The 27,912-nt window shown below is 36.8% G+C and overlaps 1 protein-coding gene across 5 annotated transcripts in view; it reads left to right on the forward strand.

The window, feature by feature from the left end:
* ATG10 (autophagy related 10) overlaps positions 1-27,912 on the forward strand; it is a 59,017-nt gene that overhangs the window by 1,938 nt on the left and 29,167 nt on the right. For all 5 annotated transcript variants that reach the window (XR_014951567.1, XR_014951568.1, XM_085567655.1 and 2 more), the window contains exons 2-3: positions 7-132; positions 4,719-4,838. Coding sequence is in view for 3 of the 5 variants with exons in the window: in XM_085567655.1 (XP_085423781.1) it covers positions 7-132; positions 4,719-4,838 (246 nt within the window). In the remaining 2 variants the exon portion in view is untranslated. The remainder of the gene's footprint in view (positions 1-6; positions 133-4,718; positions 4,839-27,912) is intronic.

Raw genomic sequence — 27,912 nt, forward strand, 5'->3', positions numbered from 1 at the left:
CTGCAGGTGTGCTGCAGCATGGCAGGTGAAGAAGACTTCTTTTTGGGGGAGAAAAGATTCAAGCAGTGCTGTGAAGACTTTGTTAAACATTCGCAGCAGATAGGAGATGGCTGGGAGTGGAGAACTAGCAAGGTAAAACAATCAGAGTGTTGACTTCTAGAAACTCTTGGTGGACTTTCTGAGCTGTTGACAGCCACCACAAGCTGAAACATCCTTTAAACTGCAGAAGTGTGTTGATGTGAGGGCTTAGCCTAGTGCAGGTATTGAGGAGGGCTGTGGATCTCTGAATCTTGGCCAATCTATCAAAACCCTTTTTCATCCGTGGGCAGGACCAGACTATGAATGTGAAATTTAATCCCTCCTACTCTGGGAAACTTCGTGTGGTTTTATATCCAGGGTTCACTTTAACCCTTTAGGCTGAAATGGCACATAGCTTTTTTTCTAGATCCTTAGCTTAGTATTTTCATCACAATACCTGTCAGTTCCATACAGAAACCAGAAGTATCTGCTAGTATTAATGATCAATTCTCATTATTTGCCGCTTCTCCATAGCTTTCAAACCTCTACAATAATAACTACATATTGTTTCTAGGTCACTAATCAAAATTTTAAATAGCACAGGGCTAAGACTAGTCCCAAAGGACCCCATTAGAATCACTTCTTTTATGATGATTTCCCCATTTTTTAAGTTAGACTTTGAGATTTCTGAATTAATAAATTTTCATCCTGTAGCATGTGAAGATTAGTGTGGGATTGCTATAATTTTTTAAAATTTCCACTTGTGGAATCCACAGATATTTTAGGGAATTCAGAGCATGTCCAACTTGTATGTTTATCAGCCAAACATGTCTTCTGAAATTACACTGACAGATTCTGCTTTCTTTAAGAAAAATGCTTTTACTATACATATTTTTTCATTTACAGAGTTCAGCATGACTTTTGTTATTTTGCTCAGGATAATGTCAAACTAATATGTGAATAGCTACACAAATTATTCAGTATATGTATTATAGTGTATAAATATATATTGATACAGTACATAAAAATTTATTGTCACAGAATATGAAGATGTATTGATACGTGCTGGCTTTCTCCAGCATCATGTAGGTTTTCATGTTCTCTTTTTCATATATTCTTTCTATAGTGGAAAATCTGCTACTCTAGCTTTTTTTTTTTTTTTTTTTTTGGAGTATAATGGCTTCAGTGGTTTCCCATGTTTTCATGAATTTTTTTGAGAAAAGTCATACATTTTCCAGTGTTTGCCATCATTTTTACATGTGTAGTTGTACATTAATAATTGTAACCCTTTCATCACAGGCTATCAGAATTTCAGTAAGAGGGAGGACCTTGGACTTTAGATTTGTTCTATTTAGGAGTTTTTATAACAGTGCAAATATTAGCCAAGTGTTACAATGCACCTTTTCTTACAGAAAACCATTTGAAACTTTAGATTTCAGTTCAAGGCTATATTTGTGAGGATTTATTCAACAAAGAAAGATGCTCTGAGCCTCTACAGGGAATTTAATACATGGGTCAAAGTCTGAACTTTCTGTGAAATAAGAAGCTTTGCTGGAAATAGCAGAATGAGATAGATTTTTGTTCTCATATAAAAAAATTCTAAGAGGGTTGTTTTCTTCTTTTAATGGGCCAAGTTGGCGACTCTGTGATTTCAGTGTGTGATAAAAACGTGGCCGTTGAGACCATCCATTTACAGTGTGGAGTCTGGGAAAAAAGCTTTTCCTCAACAACATGTCTCATTGTCTTTTTTTTTATTTTTATTTTTATTTTTTAAATGTAACCAGCATATATGTTGTGGGTAGTTTGGGGCACTCTTAATTTTGCTGATGTAATGCACTTGGATCCCATTCCTCATTCCTGACTCACGTGAATAGACCCATTGATAGCAGTGAGACCACACAAGTGAACCAGGCTGGTAGAACTGTGTTCCTGTGTTGCCGTGTTTTCTGTGGAGATTAAATTTAGATGATGAAATACTCATTGTTCTCGTGGAGCTGGCTCTTGGTACATAAGCTCACATGGCCCAGGCAGAACCCTGTATTTATAGCTGTAAGTGAAATGTTCCAAATGATGTTATTTTTATAATGTGTTTTCTTGGTTTGGGATTTTTTTTCCCCACCGGAAGAAAGCTGTAAAAAATCCAAGAGCACCTCTACTGCAGGAGCTGGTGGAGCTGAACTTGGGTGCTGCTGTTAAGGATGAATGGTTAAATCTTGCTGTGGAGGTTGAGATTTAGCTGAAGCAAATGAGGCCCTTTATGTTTGTTTCATATTTAGGGAGCTTAATCCAGGTGATCATACCAAAAGCTGCATTAGTTCCCTTTGGCTTTTGGTACAGCTGTAGTAGGAAGGGACTCCCTTAGCACGTTAAGTGGGATCAAGGTTCTGGCTACAGCTGTGATTTATGGGGGTATGGAAGAGCACAAAACACTACAGAGTGCAGCAGGAGGGCTGCTGCTCCTTCCTGACTGCTCTGATATGCAGCTACAGAGACTGCTGGATCCATCCGTCCATCATCCATCCATCCATCCGTCCATCCATCCATCCCGTCCGTCCATCCATCCATCATCCATCCATCCATCCATCATCCATCCATCCGTCCGTCCATCCATCCATCCATCATCCATCCATCCATCCATCCATCCATCCATCCATCCATCCATCATCCATCCATCATCCATCCGTCCATCCATCATCCATCCATCATCCATCCATCATCCATCCATCATCCATCCATCCATCATCCACCCATCCTCCATCCATCCTCCATCCATCCATCCATCATCCATCCATCCATCCATCCATCCATCCATCCATCATCCATCCATCATCCATCCATCCATCATCCATCCATCATCCATCATCCATCCATCATCCATCATCCATCCATCATCCATCCATCCATCCATCCATCATCCATCCATCCATCCATCCATCCATCCATCCATCCATCATCCATCCATCCATCCATCCATCCATCCATCCATCCATCCACCCATCCTCCATCCATCCTCCATCCTCCATCCATCCATCCATCATCCATCCATCATCCATCCATCCATCCATCCATCATCCATCATCCATCCATCCATCCATCATCCATCCATCCATCCATCCATCATCCATCCATCCATCCATCCATCCGTCCATCATCCATCCATCCATCATCCATCCATCCATCCATCCGTCCATCATCCATCCATCCATCACCCATCCATCATCCATCCATCCATCTGTCCACCATCCATCATCCATCCGTCCATCCATCCATCATCCATCCATCTATCCATCATCCATCCATCCATCCATCCATCTATCCATCATCCATCCATCCATCCATCCATCCATCCTCCCCGCACAGGCTGCACTCAGCTCTGCAGCAAGGACTTGCAGGGAAGTTTGGTGGGTTGCTGCTCATAGTGAGCTTTGTTGAAAAAACAAGGCATACAGTAGGAAAAGTGAGCAATATGATTGCCTATACTGTTATTCATGCTTAAAAATCAATGGAAAAAGTACATGTAGAGAGCATTATCCTTTTTTAAATGCGTGAAACTTGATCACAGCAAAGTAAACAAGTAACTCATAGTAGATTTTGAAGGTACATTTAATCTACGTGTCTTTGGAAAGAGAGAACTAGCGTGTCAGTATAAAACCTGTGATGATTTAAAGGTAAAAATAAATGGCATTAACTGTGTCAGCAAAGACAAATTAACCAAGGAGTTAAATCATAGTTAAATTTTCAGTCTTGTCAAGAAATTTAATGCTATGTTAATGAATTTTGTAGTGAGACTGTTTTGAATAGACTCCTTTTTCATCAGATGTTGTGCATATGCTCTCTGTTTGTCTAAAATAAAATGTAATGGAACAGCTAATAAACTCCCAATTTATTTGTTTCCTTTAAGAAACAAATCCTCAATGTGCAATTACTGTTCTTTGTGTTCTGTACATGCTTTCTTCCTTTCAGAGTGTAGCTCTTACTAAACGTTTTCTCTCCTCTTGCTCCTAATTAGGAAAAATAAAATATGCAGGTAGACAGGCCAGTAATACAGGAAAACTCCTAAACCTTTCTTCTTCCACTCTGGGACTGTACAAGGAATAATTGTGGGCTGTGTGGCCTGGGAAGCAAAATGATAAAATGTGAACAGGGAGAAGGCACAGCTTTGTCTGTTTTTTCTTACGTTTGACCTCAGAAGTGATCAAGAGAAAGAAACAAGTTGTGACTCTGCATACATAAATTCTGAAGTGGTTTTATTTTGTTCTGTTTTCAGAACTTTGTAAAGTTAGAGGGGGAAACAGAGCAAAACCAAACCAGCTTTGCAAGAGTTGGGAAGTTAATCCCGGCATGAATGCTTTGAAATAGGCCAAAATCGTTAATAGTTCCTCATCTCCTCATCACCTTGGTGCACTGCCTTCCCGTTCTTTGGCACTTATCCTGATCCCCAGGGTGCAGTTGACTTGTTCCATTAATAGCTATATTAAACTTTATTTTTGCTGTTGAGGTCTTTGACTTACTTCAACACCAAGAACTGGTGTAAACTATCTGTGAGAAGGTGCTGAGGAGCACTGCAATCTTCAGTGCCTATAAAAAGACTTGGAGCCTGTGCCTAAATACCATGCTCTGTTTATTTTCTAGAACAGTGAAGGCATTTACCATTTTGGTTACAGAAAATTTCTTTTTTCTTTCTCTTTTTCTGAACGCAGGACCTTGGTGATGGTTATCTTAGTAAGACACATTTCCAAGTAAGAAACAGACACGTCCCACCAGACCTCAAGGAGAAAAACAACGATAACACTGAACAAATGTTACTTGTACATGTAGAAGTAAGTACAGATTTTTGAACTTGCGTGTTTATAAAATAAGTAATAAAATTAAAAACCACTATGCTAGTAAGTCCTTCCAGGAAGACTTCAGATCTGAAGTTACCAGTGGCTTTTAATTAATTGTCCTGTAGTTACAGAAAAACTAATTAATATACCTCATTGAGATGTACAGTTGTATTGGTGATGAAAATTGGGAAGAAATGAAAAAGATGCTAGCATTCTTTATGTAGGTGTTCTCCTCACAGAATATTTCTTAGCATTTTGATTCACTAAGAAAACTTTTTTTGTATGTGTGTGTTGGGAAAAATCAAGATTTATTTATCCTAGACGTTAAAAGAATAAAGGAAACTTTGAGGTTAATACTTATTTGAAATTGTATTTATTGAGTAAGACTTCTATAGTCAGTGGCTACTTTTCTACTGTGGAACTGACTTAAAGACTGAGCAATTTTTTGAAACTGGTGGTGGGCAATGAGATGTTCCTGAAGGAGAATAAATGTCTGTCTTCCAGAAAAAGGAAAACTGTTCCTTAAACTCTGTTCGGACTGATCTGAATAATTACTTGCTTGCTCGAGTCTTCATTAGATCTCCGAATTATTGACTAATCAGGATATAAATGATAGGGATTCCCTCCCTTGTTATGCTGTTACCAATAAATAAGAAAATAGATCTTGGGTTATAATAGATTGAAAGCAAGGTGTTCTGTATGCTATAAGCTGTTGAATAGGTGGTAAACTTTGCAGTTATATTTTTCTGCAATTTCTTTCCTTTTTTCCATCAGCACCCTGCGTTTTTGTTTTTTTTTTTCCCACTGAGACTCTGGTGCATTTAAGACATGTCTGGTCTGAAATGAGTATTCTTTTGGCCTGGTTTCTGAAGGAAATGGCACTTAAAACAATTGTGCTATTAGTCTGTGATACAGTCATTTCTTCTGATTTTTGAGCTCACTCACAGGTTTCAGCTGCATTTTAAAGAGGGACAGGTATCCAAGTCATTTAATGAATAGATGAGGCATTTTTCAAGTTTTTCTTTAAATTATATTCTAGTATTTTATAAAAAGAAGGTGAGTATCAATGCTTCAGGGGTTGTTATTTAATTGTCATTAACAACAGTGTTTGTATACTTCAGTCCTGACTTCTAACAACAGATTACTGTTTATACTGAAAATTGCTTTTGATTATTGTGACCTTTTTTTTCCCCTTAAATAATGAATCAAGTCTTCATTACAGAGTGCATTTTAAAAGAACACCTGTAAAAGCTATTGAGTCCTTCTGGTGTCAGTTACAGAAAATATCATAAAACAAAGAAGACTTCAGAATCTCTAACATACTGAAATGTTAAATACAGTGAAATATTATAATAAAAAATACACTGAAATAAGCTTCCAGGCCAAACTTTATGTTTTATCAAGACACTGAAGTGTGTAGTCCTGAAGATATTCGGGAAGATTTCTCTGTTTTGAGCCACAGTAATGTGCAGGTTGGAAGGACCCTTTTGGAGAAGGAGCCTGTCGTGTAGGAGCAGTAAAGATGAAGAGTGAAACAAGAGAAAGATCTGAGAACACTATGGAGGTTATAAAACCATAAGAAAAATAATTAATTTCTTCTCCAAAATATTCAATGCCTAATAGAGATGATGTAAAATTTGCATTCTACATTGAGCTGAAGAGTAACCAGAGTATTAAAGTTATTTAATCTATCAAATAGGAAAACAAAATTTGCTTTGGATGTGTAGAGTAAAGCTGTGTGTTTAACAGTAAGAAATATGAAAATGGTGGCCGTAGAGAGGTTATATTTTCTTTGGCAGAGTAGTTCCTGTGTAAGATGCATGTTCTTTTTCACAGATACTGAGTGCTAGAGACCAATTCCACTCTAATAACAATCTGTTATTTAAATAGGTGTTAGGGCTTGGGGTTTTTTTTAGTTTTAAGATATGTTGTACCCATAAATCACATGGTGTTACTGAATTGCTGCAATCTGTTTGAATAAGTTATATAGATTCTGATGAAAAGCAAAAATTGTGGTCTTGGTGGAAATTGGAAAGGTTTCTTCTGGGTATATCCATTCAATATTTTTTTTTAATTAGTAAATTTTATTTTTATATATTTGGAGCTTAAAAAAGCTCTAAATAGGAAATAAAATTTATTTTGTTTAAAAAACCAGCCATTGACTGATAGTTGCATATTTCTCAATTTTCAGTTCCAGAATTACTGTTATGATCTTGATTTTTCTGTATTGTATCTCTATTATTTGTATCTTACTGGAATATTTCCATCTGTCTAATCTGATCTCCTCCAAGGTGTGGTAGATACGATGCATATGTATATAATAATATAATTAACAGGAACAGTAAGAAAGGAAAAACATGGAAATTAAGATCTGAGTAATCAACATTCATTGTTAGGAACAATCAGTGTTGGCACAAATAAAAAAAGACTGTGGTGTGGAGTATGCCAGGGTATAAGAGGCCAAAGATTTTCCTCCCCTCATCCTGGAAATCCAGTTCGAAGGTTAGAAATACAATATTAGTTTTGGCAGGTGAGGTGAACATTTGGAGGAAAATCAGAAGACAGATTTTTGAAGTGAAGTTATGGGAAAGTTATCCATAGTGAGGATTTAACTCCTGTGTAAGGATTGAACCCAAGACACATCAGGGAGGAGGCGATGTGGAATAAAGCATAAATATATCCTGTTGCAGTGGGGTACACTTAGGATGTTTAAACTTTGGGGTACACTTGGGATGATTAAATTTTGCGGAAGGACAAAAATATCATTGTTCTACTCATTTTTAGTCTGTGAAGAAACACTGAAACTTAATGATACAATAAAAAAAATACACAAATAGCCCAAAGTAACTTTATCCAAATAGAAAATCAATTATCGGTTATCACAGTGTCAAAAATGTGCTAATCTTGTGGCATCTACTGGAAACTTGACCAATTTACTTGGAATTTGTTTCACCTCACTGATTAGCACGGACAGTTAATGTTTCCAACTTTCCATTTCATTGATTGCTCTGTAAATACCAGGAGTCTTCCTGGTGAAGGAGTGATTAATAACTTTGTATTCTGGTCTTTTCCACAGAGCACTCTATATTATGTGCTGGTTCCTTTTATACAAGTTGTGTTTTCATCTGAAAACCAAGAATAAAATTCTATGTGGGTTTCTTTCTGCTTATTTTAGGTATCTGCAATATAGAGCTTGTCACTTAAATCTTTGTTTCAGCCTGAGGAGGTAAAAAAGCATTTTTGGGTATAAATCAGTTGACCTATTTTAGATGTCTCCTCTAAGAGAGGATGAGTCTAAAAGTGTGTGTTTTTCCTCAGGGGTGATCAAGGTTAAGCTACGTGGCTGTAGGTGCCTGCATGTTGTCATGTGAGCCCCCTACAACAAAAGGTGGCTCTGGGCTCCTTACAGCACAGGGAATTTGTGCTGCTGTCTTCACTGGAGCTGAGATTTCACTTTGATGGTGGAGCTCATACTTAGTTGAAGATTGTGTTTTGTGAAGTAACAACTTAAAGACAGTTTAAGGAAGTTTGGCTTTTTATACTTGGCAGTGTCTCGGTTGTCAAGCTGTTTATCTTAATGAGGTGTCTGGGGATCCTGTCTTAGGCAGACCCTATTTTTCCATCCTCCTGGAAGAGGATTCACACTGTTCTTCTGGTATGCTATCCTCTTTCTTGTGGTTTTACTTTAATCACAATGTTTATTTCAACATTCTGATTGGTAAACAGAAACTACTAATGACATTGTGACAGATGATAAACTTTAGGCCAAGTTGGTAGAGGATGCCCTTCCGACCAGTAAGATGAGATTCACTCCCTTGGATATGAGCTGAAAAGTCATAAACATTTTAGAGTCTCTTTCAAAAGAATAAATATAGCCTGAGATGCAAAGCAAAGGACAGAGAGAACAAACAGGCACCATTTGAAATTTTTTAAGTTGCCATTTTGTTCTGGTTAAATTTTTATTGAATCAGTTGTTGTCTTTCTGAGCCGTTCTGACTTTATGCCAGCTGAGTGTCATCTGTACTTTTCCACAGACAGCATAAATCTTGTGTAACCACCATAAAACGTTCTGGCTAATTCAACAGCAATCTTCAGTATGTATTTTTTTCTTGATCCAAATCAAATCTGTCCTCCCAGGACATCTGTCAGGGTCTTTATCAGTGAACATGGGACTGTGTCTTCTTTTCTAGCAAGGACAGAACAGTTACATACATTATTGCATGAATTGTTGATAAAGTGAAAAATACTGTACAAGATTCAAAGTGAAGATAGTTCTCCTGCCTCAAAGAGCTTATACTCTGAACGAGTAAAATGGGAAAATCTGGATTCACTTTATGCGTTCTCTTTGTTTGTTATTCAAATAGCCCAAGGGAAGCAATAACTTGGAGTAATAATTCTCAGTGTGTGGTTTGTCTCAGCTCCTCTGGGTATTGCAGAAGAAGTGAGTCAGCATGGAACCATTCCTGGAGCTGGAGCCACTGCCACTTTATAAAGGAGTGGGCAGGTTGGGAATGCTGAAGGTCTGTTCATACCTGATACTGCCTTTGGAAAACAAGCACTGGGCCCCAGCAAAAACTGACGAAGTTATGCATTTGCTGCATTGTGGGCTCCACCTTTGCTGGCAGCTGTTCATGAGTGTTGATGAGGATCTGCCTGATGGGGGATGTGGGAATGAGTCTGACATCTTTCTTAAACATTGTAATTCCATAATTTTCTGTTCAGCTGTGCTTTTAAGTTTGTAGAAAATAGAAAATGACAATTTTTAGCACTTATTAATAATTTTTTCTCTAAACAAATCCAGTATTTTTACAATTAGGAACAGCTCCTTTTTTTTTTTTGGGGTTTTTTTTTTTTTCTGTGCTAAAATAAATGAGATGAACGCAGTGTAAACATTTGCATAACCGCAGTATTTGTTGGATGGTTAAGTGAAAACCCAGCAAACAGTGCTTAAGGAAAAAAATGTAAATACATTTAATAGAATCCAGCATTCACTGCAGGAAATAATGGAAGTACCTTAATAAAGAGGAAGAAAATCAAGTATTGCATACCCAAACCATCAGTTTGTAGTAAATGTGTTGGGCTCAAGAGCAGTGAAGTTGGTCATGTACCAGCACTGTTTTCAAATGTTACAGAAATGAAACCCAAATGGAGACCTGTAAAAAATAAATCCAGAAACCACTTCTGCTGAAGAGTTCTAAAGCGTATTGCAAAAAAACAGTGAAGATCCTCATGATTTTGCTTAAAAATCTATTAATCTGAACGTGGAATTAGCTTTTATTAAACCACAGGAAAATATTCCAGTGTAGAATTTATTAACTGTTGTCTGCATGGAAAGGCTTGGCAAAATAATGGCATTGTTCAGAAATATCAAGGTTGGAAGGAATTTTGGTGTAGACATTACCCCCTTTCCTTGCCCTGTAGAGCCCTCAGAAAAAGCAGAATTCCTGAGACAGAAGCCACCTGAGTCCCAGTCCTGCTTTGGGGCTCCTTCTGTGATGGGATGCCCAAGTCTTCAAAGAGGAGGTTTGAATGCTTCTGCTCCTGTAAAGTTCTGGAGGCACGGGAGGTTTTTGTCTCCCACACACAGACCTTTGTGCATCATTTTCTGCGTGTCACGTTGGAATCCTGGCAAATCTTGCTAGCAGTAGTTACATTTAGTTTCCAACAGCTTTGATGACATGCTGTTGGCTTGACTGTCGTTGAGGGTGGTGGGACCCTGATCTGAATTCTCTATCTTGCACATTCTTTGATTGCTGTTCTGTTTTACCCACTAATAACTTTCCACTAATCTTAGGGAATATACCAAAAGCAAGTATATAAACTAATTATGATGCTTTCGGGAGAGCTCCAGAAGCACTTTGTATGACCCCCCAAAAGTGATTCATTTTCTGTTTAGATGTTAGCATGGAGTGATTTCAACTTTTTATCTGCCATCTTGGTATTCAGAGCTGTCACTTAATATTAGAAAATAATGCTACATCAGACCCGGGAAAAGATGCTCTAATTAAGGTTTGGTAACTGAATGTGACAGCTTAGTTGGAGTCACCCTGGTTGAAGGCATGATGTCATTCCAGCACAATGTCTTTCTTCTGCAGTAAATAAACCTTCATTTCCTCTGGAGCACACTCTGAGGCTGTGGGAAGTGAGGGTGATTTTCCCAGAATTCAAACTTTGGGAGAGTAGTAATGCCAGAGACAAAGCTATTTATAAGCTCACCGTTTTGTCCTGGTGATCCTGTGGTTTAGATATTAACAGGGGTATTGTTGTTTTGTTTCCATTTAGTTGTTTTGTTTCCATTTAGTGCATTTTCTCATGATGTCTGGAAAGGTGTTTTGAAAAATCTGTACGGAGCATTTAGAGCATCTAGACAAGATCAAAATTACACTTTTTAAATTCTTCAAATTAAAATTTAATTAAATAATTCTAGTTTAATTTAATGTCATAAAAGTACATTTTGCTGGGGTTTCTTTGTACAGTAAGTCATTATTATGAGATTGTAAAAAAATAGTTTTTAAAAGTTGTGCCAGAGTGGACTTGAACTGTGGTTGTCTTCACGCAGTAAATTGTGTTAATTTACCTTAGAACTGTGTGTAATTACATATACAGCAGCAGTATCAGAGATATATAGACCACACAGTCACTCACCTGTGTGGATTGTGTGCTTCCCCTTTCAGCTTGTTGGGTTAATACGATTTTTTACAAGTCTTGGTGACTCTTCCATCAAATGTTTCAATGCTTGGCATGCCTTGATAGCTGGGCAAAACATCAAGAGATCCCAGCTTCTGCATTTTTATTAGTGGAAAGGCTTGTGGGAAATTAAAATCTCATTTTCAGTTTCCAATTTAAAAAATATTACTGCTGTGGTCTTAATAGGAGAGACAGTTTTGAAAAGACATTTTTCCTTTATTATATTGTTCACCTTCTCTCTCTCTCTCTTTTTTCATCCTCAAAAAATGTTCAAAATGCCATGAATGGAGGAGATCCTGAACTGGTGCCCATATCAACAGCGCTTATGTTGGCACATTTGGCCACACTTTGGCTTCCTTTTATTTAATACATTGAACTAAAGCATGTTGTAACACAGTACCACTGTGACATATCCTAAGCAATGCTGTGTGCCTGGGGATAACAGGAATGAAGACTTTGGGGGGGGTTCTAAATTCCCCAACTTTTATGTAGTTTTGATATAAAGGCACATTAGGATGCAGTGGAACACAATTCATATTGGTCATAGGTGCTCAGAGTTGTTTAATCACTGAAATATACACATTGCAGAAGGATTTTTTCTCCAATCACATGCATTGAGATGTGATGTTAAATATCACAGAAAGAGTAATCTTAATATTCTTGCATTTCTGAAAGGAAATCTCCAGTATGTTTGTAACAACCTAACTATGCCAGGTGTAGGTAAATTTTGTAGATAAATACACATTTTCAAATACTTAATGACATTAATTCACAAATGAGAGACACGACACTGTAGTGTGTGTCAATACTATTTTACCACAATAGAAACAAAATCACAATTTGGTCAGTTGTTAGCATTTTACTTTTAATGGTGAACCTCAAAACAGTTTGTGTTTCCAGCCTTGCATATATGCCTGCTTTTGTTTCCCTTAAATTAAATTGTACTGGTTCAATGTTATGCTCTAATTTTCTGGGGATGATGATGCTCATCTGTATTGGAACAATGCTTTTATTTTGGCCAAGTGCCTGTGTTTTTAGCAGTGTCATATGATTATCTTTCAGTGTGTTTGGATTGCTCGCCTGCAGCACACAGGTCGTGTTGGCTCAGAGAGAATATTGCAGATTTAGGGCCTCAGAGTGGCTTCCTGAGAGCCAGGCAAAATGGCCAAACTTCAATATGTTGCTGCTTTGTGGAAAATTCATGGTTATTGTCCTTTTAGCTGTGAGGTCCAACTGTGCGTTTTTTTTCCTTCCCAACACCATCTCACTCTCATTGTCTCTCAACTCTCAAGATACATGAAGAAATGCTTTTCTTCCCTTTGTTACAAAGAATGGTTGTGATTTTCTGATCTTGAAAAAAATGGCAATCTCATACTTTCTTTTCCCCCCTGCGTGATAAGATTTCCTGTACCGTAAATTGTTGTTAGCCTTATTAATTAAGAAGCAGCCACTGCGGGTTTCTATTAATATTGTAAATAAAGCAATTTAGCTGTTTTCTTGAGGTCAGAATGTGGTGTTTCTTGAGAACATTATAGACTTACATTGTGTAATCAGTGTGTGATTTTGAGGTCAAGTCCTTTCTAGATATAACTGAAGAGCATTGAAGTTCACTGAAACTTAGGAACTTGTGCAGGAAAATGTGTTCTAGAGTTACAAATTATTTTTAATGAGTCATAAAAATATCTTATTTTTCCCTATATAGACTAACACACAGAGAGAAGACACTGCTTTTTTACTTTGTAGGACTCAAGACTTAATATATATACTTTAAAAACATGTCTATATATAAAGTGTGTATATAACATAAGACTTTTTTCCTGCTGCACTGGTACTCAACATTATGCTGCCAATGCAGAGTGCTAAAATTCAGTTCTAACGTGATTATGAATGCCCCAATTTCAAAATTTTTATTCCAGTATATGGCAGGAATTAGTTTGGTTCTGTCAACTTCTATGATACAGGTGTTTTCCTGAATGAGCAAGACAATAGATCTTTAATACAGACCAGGTTTTTTTTTTTCACTTGAATTAGGTTTGTTAATGTTGTGTAATCTTTCTGTCCTAGTTTGCCAGGGACTAGTTCAGACAGCACTTGGACATGCTCACGGACTTTTTAAATGAGACACTCACTTCTACTGAGTGCAAGATACTGAGAGCACATCCTGAGCACAGGGGACATTAATGTTTGGGAATGGAAAATACACTTCTTGGCATAAATGGATGTAACTGGGAGTATTTCACTTAATGGGTGGCTTTCTCATGATGATCATGGTGGTAGCAATGAAAGTGAATTATTTGAGTTGACTCAAACATCTCTTACCTCTGTTTTCCTCTGAATTCTGAGGAAGGTATAATGTTGTACACTAAATAAGATTTAAGTTTCCTGTTTGAAAAGGAAAACAATAAAGTGTATGAACTTGTTGAGATCATGAGATAGACATTTTCTGAGATCATGAGATAGACATTTTTCTGGGATAAGTGATCAGTGAAGTTGTGGAAAGGCAGACGTGTCTAGTATGGGAGAGAGAAAGCTGAGAGACAAAAGGCTTGTGCTGTAGGTCGTACTTTATAACATAAGCTTTGTGTCCATCTAGTGATTTTTGTAATATGATCATTAGTGTTTCCATCTGTATTTTGTGTTTTTCCCTATTTGATCGCTTGCCAATAAAATTTCTTTCCCAGACAGCTGAACCTAGCTTGCAGACTGACAGGGCACAAAAGAAACCCGCCACCCTCAAAGGAAAGCACATTAAAAAGCTTAGAAATCACCCGAAAGCGTTAACGGCTCTGTTGGCTGTTACACGATGGGATGCAGGAATTGCAATAATGTTCTCTTCCATCTGGTGCCTGCAAACTTGCTGTTTTCGGAGGCATTCACTGCTGTAGCAAACTGTTCACTTATTCATTCTTGTGTAGTTGCCCGTTATACTTTGGAAAAGACTTGGGTTGAAAGCGGCTCGGTTCTTTGTTGCAGAAGTGCTCAGTGTCAAACATATTACAAGGAGATGTCAGTCCAAATGCAAATACCATCAACTCTCAAAGCCTCTCCGCATGTTGTGTATATTTGGAATGTGCTGTGAAGGTGTAGTCCCAGGAGCGAGGATCTTGACTGACAATACTCAAAGGAAAATCATGCAATATCTGTGCCAAAACGTCTATCTCAGGCTGAAATTTCAATTTCCGCTTTAAATTTCCTGGCTTGTGTTAGCTAACATTACAGCCTTGGTTTTCATTCTTTTCCTGGAATCTTGGTGGTTATTTTCTTTGTTGCATCTGGACTGGTTACTTTTCAGGAAGGTGAGATAGCAACTGAGTGGAAGGTGTCACTCTTGAGATAGAGGAATGGTTTAAAGACCTAAGGCAAATGAAGACACATTTCTTATTGCCAGACTATGAGATAAAGACATTAATATATAATTTCTGAGCACAAAACACTCAAAAATGTCCAACTCTTGGTCATCCCTGAACATCTAAAGTCACTATGTTCATACAGCAGTAGTCTTTGGTGATGTGTTTGTAGCAAGATGGGTTAGCCATCACCTGTCATACATGATCCTATCCCAGAATTTAAATTAATCTCTTCAGTCCTGCGGAGTTGAGCAGGTAGATTAACTTATTAATAGTTTTCCTGGAAGCATTACAGGAATTCCCAGCATTCTGCCTGTTTTAATTGAATGTTATGTAATGATGTACGTTTATGTAAATCTCGTGTTGATTTCAGAAATTGTGAGCAGTATTGGGCTGCGTTGCGATGACCTTGGAAACATTAATTTCAGTATATGTAAATTTTCAGGTGCTGCATGATGTGCCTTTGTCTTTTTCAGCTTTTTTATTTTCTGGAAAGGTTTGGTGCTGCCCGTATTGAGTGCAGGATCTGGCATTTCTGTATTTCCATGTGCTGCAGGTGCAGTGTCTGAAATACCAACCACCAGGTCTGCCCTTGAGGGCCTCAGGGCTTTTAGGATGAAAGCTTAGCTCTCGTAGGCAGGTATGTGGGAGCCAGTGGTTATGCCTGCTTTTGACTCAATTCCTTTGGAAATGCTCTGAAGATTAAAATCCTGTTTGTCACCACAGTGTACTCTTGAGGTTGTTTTGTGCTTTTGAGTATCTCTAAATTAAGATATTATCTGCTTGAGTTCAGGCAGCAGCAGTGTAGATGTGGATAGATGGTTATGGTGACCTTCAAAACCAGTTACTTCTTCACCAGCCAATTTGGAACTTTAGCCCTGAATATGATTTAATGATTCTGAATGAAGTGTCTAGCTTAAGCAAACTAAATTCCATCTTTCAGCTTCATCAGTACTTCAGTTAGTGCTTGTGACGCTTTTGTTTTCCCTCCTACCTACTCAGTGAATCCATACTTTTGGGATGTTGGTAGGTAATACTGATCTTTTTGGAAGGGAGGTGTGTTGGAAGAATTAAACGTTGTTATCTGGGCCTTTCAGCAGAGTCACAGCATGTGTTCTAATACATGTTTAATATATGTTTAATTAGTCCAGTGTTTAAGATGCTGAAGTGTAGTTAAAAATTGAAAATAATATTGAATGAAAATTTTGATCCCGTGGTCTGGTATAAGCTAGAAATATTTAGCACTCAGAAAAAAAAAAATTACTACTGGTATTATTACTACTGTCCATTTAAATACAAATGTAAATTGCAGACTGTCTCACAGATTTATAATTTTTAAAATATTTCTAATTGCTGCCCATTCTTAGATGCTTAAATTCTATATTCCCCAGTTTTGTCCTATATTTTAGAAGGATAGAAACACATTTACTGTTTAACATCAGATGTAGTTTTTGTGTATAACTGCACAAATTTCAATTCTGAGAAAAACGTAAAACATTGGAAAGATGAGACAGCAAAAGGTCTGCTACACCATGGTTAGCAAGGTATAACACTTTCCTTTGGATTGTGTTAGAAAACCTGTTTTGATCTGTTTTTCTGTGATGTGTGCTACACTCTCTGCCCTTGCCCCTTCTCAGAAACTCTTCTTTCTGTGGAGTGATGCTAACCCATTTGAGCAAAGTAAAGGTTTTTAAAGATAATTAAGCTCCTGCAAGTTTTATGGAGGTAAGTGGCTGAGTGGAGGACAGGCCATGAAAGTTCTCTGCCTGAGGTAATTTACTGTGTGCCACAGAACCCAGATGACAAAGGCCTTTGTAAATGTCCCAGCTGGGGCAAGAGCCCTCTCCTTCCTTGGGCCTAACACTTGATGCACATCTGAAGGATAGAAAAGATCAGCCAGACTAAATATTTCAAAGTAATTCCAGGTAATTCTGGGCTTACGGTATTCAGCGAGCAACTTGATAAGCAATTTCAAAATATTTTGTCATCTGAATTTGAGGCAATACAAAATAATAAATATGAATTGATTAAAGAACGATGCATGCATAATAAAAGAGACTGCTTTTTTGCTATTGATTCCCTACCCCCTTTCTTCAAGTGCTTTAGGAAGACAGAGAGTGCATTTGATGGAATGTGAGTAAAGGCATCCTTGTATTCCTGGCACAATTTGCAAAGTACATGGATATGAAAACATTGCATTCTTTGGGGGAGCCCAGCTTAACTGTAGCTGATATAACATTTATCCTTGTGAGTGGCAGATTGAATGCCTATGAACAGTGAGAATACCTTGGTATTTTATTCTCCACTGTTAACCAGATTTGTGGTATTGGACTTTATTTCCCGTGCCCGGCTTTTTACCTCATCTACCAGCTCTAGAGATTTTCTTTGTCTCTGCATGGAAAGTGCTGCCACAGTAGGGTCTCATTATAGAATTTTATTTGAAACCCATCTCTAGAAATATCTCTAAAAATAACTAGACTTTAATGTCCTTTTTAAAAAACACCTTTCTGAAAACTGCTGAGATAATACTGTGACAGAAATCTTGGTAAAAAAGAAGAAATAGATAACTTGAGTGGGGTAGTTGGTGATGTTGTTTGTCAGTTAATATGCTTAATTTTCTTCAAATGTAATCCTTCTGGTACACTTAATTTTCTAGGAGGTGTTCTCACACTATTTCAGTTAGCTGATAATTTGAGATTTTTGTCCATTGGTATTTTAAACTGTTTCTGAGAATTCACTTTTACCTCTTGTTTTTCAAAGGCAGCTCTGGTTCACAGACCTTGTTACCATGTGTAAACAGTTTGTAGCAGGTGTTCCATCATCTCTTTTTTCAGTCATGTCTGGGCATCTTGCTGTGATGAGCTGTTCCCTTACATGTGTGATGCCCTTCATAAAAGACAGCCCTCCTCAAATATGTAAATAATATGTAATTAAAAAGCATAATTAATTTTCTGATATGTTAAAGAACATTTAATGACCATGCTTGAGTAATACAACAAAGTGCTTAAGCAAATAAAATCAGAATCAAGTGCTTCAAAATTTTAAAATAATAATTATTAAGAACTGAACACATGACACTTTGAGCTGAACTTATTAATAATTTGTCGTCATAGAGGGAGGGAATGAATGGATGAATAGAAAGAAGCATGAAGAGTAGGATGCAATACTTTGCTAAGGAAGGGGATGAGCCCATTCTAGTATTTTACAGACTTTTTTTTTTTGGTAGCTTCATAATGCTAGAAATGAGATTGCAAATAGTTTCATTTTCAGCAGCAGGGGAGCAGAAGGGTGGGTTTTCCCTGCCATTTGTTTTTCCTTTTCCCCTGTCCATTTTTTGAATTGTCTTTTACTTAGATTTTCCCCCTACCAGTAAAAAAAACTGTAGATATTAAAAAATTTATTTTCTCTGTAGAGTAGATACAGCTGTATTCAGTTGGTCCTGAACTGAAATATTTGTTCTTAAATAATAAGAAAAACACAGAAAGGTTCTTCAACTTTTCTCTCAAAAAATAGGTTAGGGATACTTGTTGTGGGACTATAAGTCAGTTTGAGAGGATCAACAACTTTTTAGTTTATAAGAACAGTTGAAACAAGCTTTGAGTAGGTCACTAATTGGATTTGAAGTCAGACTTGTAGAATTATTTTCCCCACTAATCTATTGCAAGTGGCTTGTTGATAACTATGACATTATTTAATTACTATTCTGGTTATTCTTTCTAAAAATGGTAAGTCTTTGGTGTGTAACAGCTGATGGATTTCTCTCACCAAAGACAGAACAATCTCTGTGTTTTTTAATGAGTAAAACCTGAAACTCCTTCAGACTTGGTTTTAGCATGTAGTAAGAATTACAGAACACCTAGCCTGAGAAAATGGGCTCAAAAGGATTTATTATTAATTGATTCTGTTGAAAATAAATAGATGGACAACTAGTGTTTATGTTTCTTAATTTCCAAAGGGCAAATTTTAATTTCTGGAAGAGGTTTAATGGTTTTGACCTTTCTTTAGTCAAATGTTTAGGATAATCTGAGAGGAAGCCATTGTACCAAGATCATTGGCAAAAAATCCCCAACACTTAGGAATGGCACAAAAGTACAGTTTAAACTTTTTAGATTTGAGAATTTTCAGAAAGAGAACCTGCTTTATATATGGAAAATAGGTCTGAAAAGATGCTGAGACAAATACCAAAAGGTTATTTAACCCTACATATAGCAGTAGTAAAGAAGAAGAAACAAGCTCAAGAAAAAGATTGCAGACAAAATTATATTTTACTCTGTTCAACAGGTAAATGGAAATAAATTCCAATTTCCAGTAAAGACTATTTCAGGTAAGGCAGGATGTTTGGTGAGGATGGGTCTGATGAGTAACTACTGTAGATAGTAGATGCTTCAATCAAGGGAGAAACAATTTTTGAAAGGAGATCATAAAGAAGAAAGTAAGAGGTAACTTCTACCCTAGAATTTCTGTCAGGTGTCAGAAATCTGTTGGGTTTTGGGTTTTTTTTTTTTTTTTTCCTATTTCAAAGGGCAAAAGGCTATATATTTATTAGTCTGGCACCAGTGCTATTCAAAGTTTTGAATACTGGACAAAGACAATTCAGTGTGTAGAGTTAGGTAAAAATTTTATCACAGAAAAACAAAGCTGTGTTAATACCACAAAATTTCACCCTCAGACAAATCTGACGTTTTAAGTTGCAATTGCAGGACAGGGAGTCGGAGAGGGTTAATGAAATCTGCTGATGGCAGAATATCTGGAGGCATTGTCAATACAGCAGAAGGTAAGAAATTCCTGTGGAGAGAGCCAGAGGAGCTGGAGGACTGGCACAACAGAACCAGGATGAAATTTAGTGCTGCAAAGCATAAGGTCATGTGCTTGGGGAGTACTGGTAAGGTAATGCTGCTTCAGAAGCTTGTGGCTCATTAGTTGGAAATGACTGAGGAGGAGAAATAAATGGGTGTTTTAGTTGATCATAGGATTACTGTGAACTGCTCATGGGCATGAATGAAATAAAGAGAGGTTTAGGTTCTGTCTGGCTGTTGCTCTCTGATGAAATTGGTATTAAACAAGGATGTTGAGGACTTGTCTGTCATGTTGTGTGTTTAATTACAGCTACTCCCACTGAAACAAAAAATAAAGAGAATTACAATAGAATGGATTTTTCAATGGTGATTGGGAAAAATCAAATTGGGAAAAGAGAAAAGACCAGAGGAATATTTGTTTAGTGTTAAAAAAGAAAACATGAAAGGAAATATGATTTATCTCTGTTAATACATTGGGCAAAGAAGGTTTGAAATACCAAGGAATGAAAGAAAGCTCCTTTAACTAAACTATCATGTAGTCAGTTATAAACTGAACGTGGATAAACATGCAGTAGAACCAGAGAAGTGGGATGCTGAAACAGCTTTCAAAAGGAAAGTATCCTGAAGTCAGTTGGTTTGCAGATAAAAGTATATAAATGTAGAAAAAGGCATTCTATGATGTTTGATACCTGTGGTAATGAGCTTCATCACCTAGGAGGGCCCTTAGCCTCCTGTTTCATAGATCATTGCTCATTTGTGTAATCTGTGGCTGCAGTGCAGGAGGCACATTTAGAGTTAATGCCTTTGTTTATATGTAAAGTCAGATTCTGCAAAGCTGCTTGGAGAGCAAGGAAATCAAAGCAGAGGTTGCTCAAGAACGAATGTTTTGCCTGTGTGAAACAGGACCCTCATCTTTACATAGATCTGTGAGAGAGATTTTCACTTTTGGCCTAGATAAAGGGTCCTGAAAGCCTGGGATCTGATTTTGAGAGTGTGTGATCCTCAAAATCCCTCAGATTTTATTCTTTAAAAAACCTGTCTCCCAAGTTCTGTTTTCATATGAAGTTCAGCTAGGAGTTTCTTCTTTTATGTCCTGATGGGTTAAAGAAGGAGAGTGCTGCAAGGTTAGTCATTTATTTCACCTTTGTAGCCAAGTTTATTCTTGAAGCAGCGAAACACTGTGGTCTTTAAAAATGGCATTTTTAATGACACACAATTTTAGATTATTCATAGCTTTAGATTTTTATCTTTTTTTTTGCATATCTTTTACCAGCTCTGTTACTGACAACATAGTATTTTCCTTTCCTGGGTGGAATTTGTTTTCATTTTTTCAGTCACTTGGTGTTGAAAAGGACCAGAACTGACAGACAGTCTTCTCCAAGGAGGATGTGTAACAGGAAAGCAGCAAGGATGTAGAACTTGAGATAAATTTGGGATTTTCTGGAGCTCTGCAGGGGTCCTGCCAGTTGAAGGGGTCCATATGAGCACCTGGAATCTCTTAGGTGGTAGGAAAACACCCTGACAGCTTCTGTACAGAGTGCCTTAGTTGAGGTTTTTACTGAAAAAAAAAAAAAAAAAAAAGAAAGAAGTTAACCCTGATGACAGAATTATAATTTTAAGTGATAAGATCTAGTATTAATATGCTCTTTTTAGGTTGATTTTGTCTGAGTGACTCATTTCCCAGTTGTGATTGGCAGCCAGTAGCAATGATATGAACACTGTCATGTTTCCTCATGGAGATGACAGGGCTTGGAGCAGACAGCATAATTGTTTGCTTTTCTGCACAGGTTCAGGTGGGATTGCACTGCTTTTGTTCCAAGGAACAAGTTCATGGGACTAAAAAAGTTACTGTGTAAAATATCAGAGACAAAAGATTTACGTGTAGGGAAATATAAAATATAAAATGTAAATAAAAAACAGAATGGGCATTAAGTAAGTTGTGCTAAACGTTGGCAGCTCGACAGATTCCAACCTTACACCTTAAAACCAAATTAAAATCTGTAATAACTTTTTTGACTTCCGAACATGGCATATGCTTTTTCTTCAGGCTTATCTCCATAACTAAGAATTCAATATTGCCTTTTTTTTTTTCTATTTTAGGTTACCAAAGTTACATGTTTCTATCTAGCATCTGATTTTTCCCTTTGCCCATTCCAAATTTAGCTTGGTTCTATATCTATTACTTAATATCTGCAGTATCAACAATTTCTTTAATGCCTATGTGATTAAGAGATAAACCAAAAAAAATTAGTAATTTTGAAAGAACCTAATATTAAAGGGATGAAAGACACAGAAGTTCTGTTGAACCATGGCAAAATGGAGCAAAGCAAATACATCATAGCTGGACCGTCAGTTTTGGAAAGCTATGTAGCACACTCATCATCCTTCATAATTTTAAGGAAATATATGTATTTTTAGTTTTTGTTGTTAAAAAAAAAAAAAAAACAAGTTTTTTTTATTTCCTGCGTATGTCTTTCTTCCAAAGACTATATAAAAAGTTGGTGTTTTCTTTTACGGAGGAAAATGTGGGAAAAGAAAATGTTCAGTTTTAAGTATGTTTTTGGCATCTGTTTCTGTGATTAATGCTTTTTTGAATAGAAGACAAAATTTTCATAAGTGTAACTGTCCTAGTGTTGAAACGACATTTTCAAATTGAAGATACAAACAAATCTAGCATTTACTGTTGCTTCTCTAGCATCCTGGGTTTACACTGGAAGTTACTTACTACCATGGTAATATGGTTAATTCTACAGACACATTTGTAGTATTTTCCTGGGTTATATATGATAAAAGCCTTACGCCACCTGAAGAAATGAATAAATTCTGGTGTTTGCAGCTTTAGGTATTATTGCATTCTGCTCCTCAAGGCTGAAAATAGAATTCTTTCTGATGTGAGGGTCCCCGTGCTTTGAAAATCTGTCTGATAGTTCACAGAACTATTTGGCAGTGACTTTGTTTTTAAATAAGTGTTTAGCACAGAGAGTTGTTATTCTTCAAAAAGTGATTTGTTAGATTGTTTGTACGCACGGTTTTATCAGTTGGTAAAGCTCTGAAGGTGCCAGGATGTGCTCCAAGGTTGTCTGAGGCATGATAAAGTTGTCCTGTAATTAGAGGTTCTCACCTGTGGTGAAGCATCCAGCATGTTTTTTACCATTTTCAGTTGTAAAATTAAACAGTTACTAAAAGGACTTTTAAAATATATGGGTATTTTACTACTGAATTATTGCAGCCTGGTAATATTTGATTTAAATTTTGGAATTTTTGGATTTGAAAACAAAGATACCTAAAATATGTGTTGAGTACTTTCCTGCCATCACTTGCTTTAAAGGTTTTGTTTTGTTTTGTTTTTGTTTTGTTTTTGTTCTTGTTTTTTTTTTTTTTTTTTTTAATGATTGGAAATACTCAACATGTTGGCAGTAGGGATCAGGGTAACGAAATGATACTCTCTGTTCTGTTGCGATTTTGAAATGTTTGTTTGATCAAAGATTTTCACTTTTCTGTCTCTGTTTTCAGAGAGTAGCTCTTGCTTGTAGGGGTTAGAAGTAAACAGAATGAAATAATTTTGTAAAAGTAATCTTGATAAGGAATGTTTGGTGAGCTCTGTATTGTATTGGAAAACCTTCTTAAAATATTCTATGAAACCATTAAGGCAAGAACTTTACATTGAATTAATCCATCTCTGCATTGCATTTTTTTTTTTACTTTCCTTTCAACTATTCCTCTATTAAACAATAAAAAAGTCTATTTAAGACTTTGCCTTTCCTGTTGTGTCTTGGTCTTCTTGGGTTTATTGCTGAAAATTTTGCCTGACTTCTTTTACGGGTGGAGCTGTAGGATAAGCAAACATGGTGCAGCTTAAAAGTCATATCACTAAAGACTTTTTGAGGACAAAAAACCTCAGGACAGAGCTGTTTGATATTTATGTTACAGATGGTCAACTATCCCTGAAAGCTGGAACAAACTTTGGGTCGCATCAGAACTGTGCATAATCAGTATTTAGTGTAGTGCATTCCTCTTCCATCCTAAAACTGGTTGATAATAAAATCAATAAAAATGGGGTTAAATTCCTGTCAAGCTTAATGTCACATGTTTTAATGTACTGATATGAAATAAATGGATTTTCTGTGACTATGAAATGGCTTTATTTTTCTCTTTTTTCAGAGTTACGACTGCGGTTTTAATGAACATTCACTTTTGCTTACTGCTGTGTGGATACAGTATGTGTGATCTCAATACAGGTGAAGGCATCAAGAGAATTTCTGAGTAGAAATCCATTTTCTACAAACTCAGATTTTTTTTTAGGAACTTAGTATTCTAATTAGACAAATGAAGTAGTTCATCTAGGATCAGAATAATCCTATTGAAAACGTGACAAGGTTTTAAACTTTTCTGAAAAATTTTTTTTAGCAAGTTTAATAATCTGCTGCATTGCCCAGCAAAGCTGTATTTGTAAAATCTTTTCCCACTAATGCCCTAATGCACACTACCAGGATTATCAAACTGAATGTCCAGCTGATTCCAAGTGAGCCAGTTCAGATTTATATGGCACGCTTTAATTTGGAAATTCTGACATTTTCTATTTTAATATTTACCATCTCAGACCAGAAGGTTTTTGTCCTGTGAAAAGTGCTCGTATTTAACTTCCGTATTGATTAAAGAACAAGACAAATGTTAAGACACTGGATTTTGTCATGGCGTGGAAACGGCAGCATTTGGGCGAATCTCAGCATTTCTGGTCCTCTGCTCTGGGTGTAAATCACGGCTGAGGCGATGAGCTCTGTGGAGTGTGTGTGGGATCCCAGGTGGCAGCAGGGAATGAGGGGCATTTGTCTTGTGATTTGTTGGCCCTGTCAATACTGGTGTGACGGGGGAGCAGAGCTGAGATCAGCTCCTGGGCAAGCTCAGCGTGGCAGCGCTGGTGTTACAAACTCCATTTCCTGCCACGCTTTCCATCTCCTGCTCTATTGACTGTGCTGCCCAGCTTTGTATCATCAGCAGAATTTGTCAACAATCTCCTGCTTTTGTGCTCAGGTTGTGGAGGAATATTGTAACTAAGATTTCTTTACAGCCCAGCTGTAGAGGTGCTTTGTTAGTCGACTCTCTCCTGGTCAATAATTCTCTTTTTAGCTTTTCACGTTATTCTCTCCCCTTTTCCACTTGCTTGTGTATTACATTTTGAACATAATCCCCATCTTCTCCACTTTAAAGAACTGCTTCCCATTTGGCCTGATATCAAATATTTTACTGCATCCAGCCAGATTGAATCTCCTGCATTTCCTTGTCCACTAATTCAGTTATCTTATCAGGGGAAGATATCAGGTTCCTTTGGCTTGCTCTTTCTTTGACAAACCAATGTTAAGTTTTAATCCAGTTTCTACATAGCTCTGCATGATGAATTATTCTTTCCTTCAGAAATTGTTCTAATCCCTTTTGCCTTTTGTAAGTACCACTTGAATTTTGGCAGTCTTACTTTCTTCTTTAAATGTAGACTTCAAGAAGTAGGATTTTTTTACTTGCCATACCTCTTTTATGTTCTCTGTAGGGGTTTTCTTTTCATACTCTTGGTATCATTTGTGTGGTGGTTATCCACTCAGATCTGCAGTTTTATTCTTTATATTGTTTTCAGTAGTTCAGTAGTTAAGCTTCTTCCAAATTCCAGTTCTTCCTTATTTAAATTTTTCTGCTGTAACTCATAATCTCCCTTACTTTTCAAATATTTTTAAAAATCTAAACATAGATTTAGAAAGCTTATCATGGGCAGTTTCTGAACAGATGCAGAGTTCAGGAGGACCCATGAAATGCTTGTTCTGTGGTTCTGTGGTCACCTGGACACATTTCCCTGTCCACCATACAAAGATCTGTTATAAAATCCTGACCGCTGCTTCCTTAACTTGTAAAATTCCTGTCTGCTCCTAGAAAGCAGAGCACGCTCTTGATTTTCCATTCAAGACATTAAAATTTCAATAATCTCTGCCAGTCTGATGGCAGATGAGGTTCCCACCTGATTTGGTGTCTTGCAGTTGGAGATTGAGCAAGACTCAGCAGTCAAATAAACTTAATATCATATATGCACTTATCTTTATGTATTTTTACTTGTCTGTAATAGTAATCTTCGAGTCAGATTTATTTTATGTGAGCAGCTATCCTATAATCATCTTAGAACTTTGGTAATTCACATAAAAATATTTTTGTTTGTTAATTCAGGAAATTTAGGTGAAGAAATAATACCAACATTGCATCCAAAACCACTAGAAAAATAATTTCCTGCAGTTTGTGTGTGTTTTTGTGGTGTTTTTTTTTTTTTTTTTTTAATTTAAAAAAAATATTCTATAATATTCTATTGGTATATTACTATTTCTTCATCTGTGCTTTTGTTCTCTGTTTGGGTAACAGGCAAATGTCTCACAGCACTTTTCCTGATTTAAAACTCCAACTGTACCAGGATCCTGTAAATATGAGTGGCCATGATGTCTTTTTATTGAGAGAGGTCAGTTTTGTGTGAATGCCTGTCAGCATTTGGACTCGATGGTTTTAGAGATCTTTGCCATCCTAAGGATTCCATGATTCTAAAAAATCCAAAGCAGAGTCCTCTGGGAAAGAAGTCTGCTGTAAAAAAGAGTTCCACATACCTGCACTCACGCTGTGCATGGGTGTGTAGACGTTTGTAAAAACAAGCAAACTGATATAAAAATGCATCATTAGCCTTTTTTTCTGTAAATTGGGTGGAGTCCTCTGGAATTCAGCTTATTAAAGACCCTGGGAGCCAGTTTCTGCAGTCATTAACTCCTGACCCACTCATGTGTTACTTCCAGACTCAGCTAAGTCAGAAACTCTTCTTTTACCTCAAAAATGATGGAATAGGGATTCCAGCAGTACTGTTTGAAATATCATATGGACACCAAGCCTTTTTTCTAAAATTATTTGTTCAGGGATTGCAGTTGGGTTTCAGAAACCTATAAACTGAAGTTAGGAAAAAAATCAATTAACTTGTCTTTGATTTTGGTGCAACACTATGATTTGTAGCCTTTGCATTATGAATTAAGCCATGGGATGGGATGTTAAAAATATATTAACATATTTTTAATTGCTTTTTCTTCCGCAAATTCCCTGGTTTTGCAGTTGGCTGAAGTGTAATATTTAGGGAAGCATGGTCCTGGTTGTCTCCAGTTGATTCCTTTACATTACCAGAGACAATTTAAGTAGTAAATATCTTGCTGTGGGACCCTTTTTGGGGTACAAGCAGCAGCACGCAGTACAATTAAAGGTTCTTGCAGCAAATGTTTAGGAAAATACTTTCCAAGAGATCTGCACATGATTAGAATTACTGAGTGCTCTCCTCTCTGGTTTCCTGTTTTGGAACTGAATGCCTTCAGGACACTTGGAATATCTCAGTTTTGAGAAGCAAGAGCAATTTAACCAAGTCTGTACTTCATTGTCTTAGCTATGATTTCAGTTAGTTGCAAACCGGGATAAATATATGGAATAACCCCTGAGATACCTTAATCAAATGGAAGGAATAAATTATAGAGCAGCTTTTGAGGGAAATGAGAGCAGATAAAATGTCCCAACAGTCAGAGCCACATTCTGGCTCTTTCTCTGCACATGTGTACAATTAGTGGCTCTTTCCTTGCTTCTTGTTTCCCATCCTGTGGGATAATGAGTTTGAACATTTTTTGGAACAACTTGCTAATTGCTTGAAGTATTTTATGTAGATTATTTATAAAGTTTGAAGGGAACATTTGATATGGATATTGAACAGTTGTATAGAGAACAGTTTCTTGAGGTCCCTCCACCTAGTTCTGAGCAATTCAACTACAAGAATAATTCCTTGAAATGAGATTAATTTATTTAACAATTCAGCCATTATGCTGATTTTTTTTTTTTTTTGTTAGAATCCATGAGCTTGGCCAAGTGCAGTTACACAGAAATGTACATCTGTACCATTTCTTAGTGTTTTTAACCCTTCTGCCACAGTGTTGTTGTCTGGTCACTGTGGGTGCTGTTGACCCCATGTTTCCCACCACATACAGCAGTGGAAATACTTGGGTATTCTTAATTTTATACTGGGCTTTCTTGTCAGAGAAAACAAAGTTTGAATGGAGACTTTTAGAAAAGTCATTCCAGAAAAAACCATTGCCAATAATTCATGCAGATTTTGTACTTGGCTTTAAAGAATTGTAAGGAAAATTCCAAGTGGTTAAGTTTGCATCAAGACTTATTATGTACCACATTTCTGGA

The sequence above is a fragment of the Lonchura striata genome, chromosome Z (genome assembly GCF_050655825.1).
Source record: "Lonchura striata isolate lonStrDom1 chromosome Z, ASM5065582v1, whole genome shotgun sequence".
NCBI lineage: Eukaryota > Metazoa > Chordata > Aves > Passeriformes > Estrildidae > Lonchura > Lonchura striata.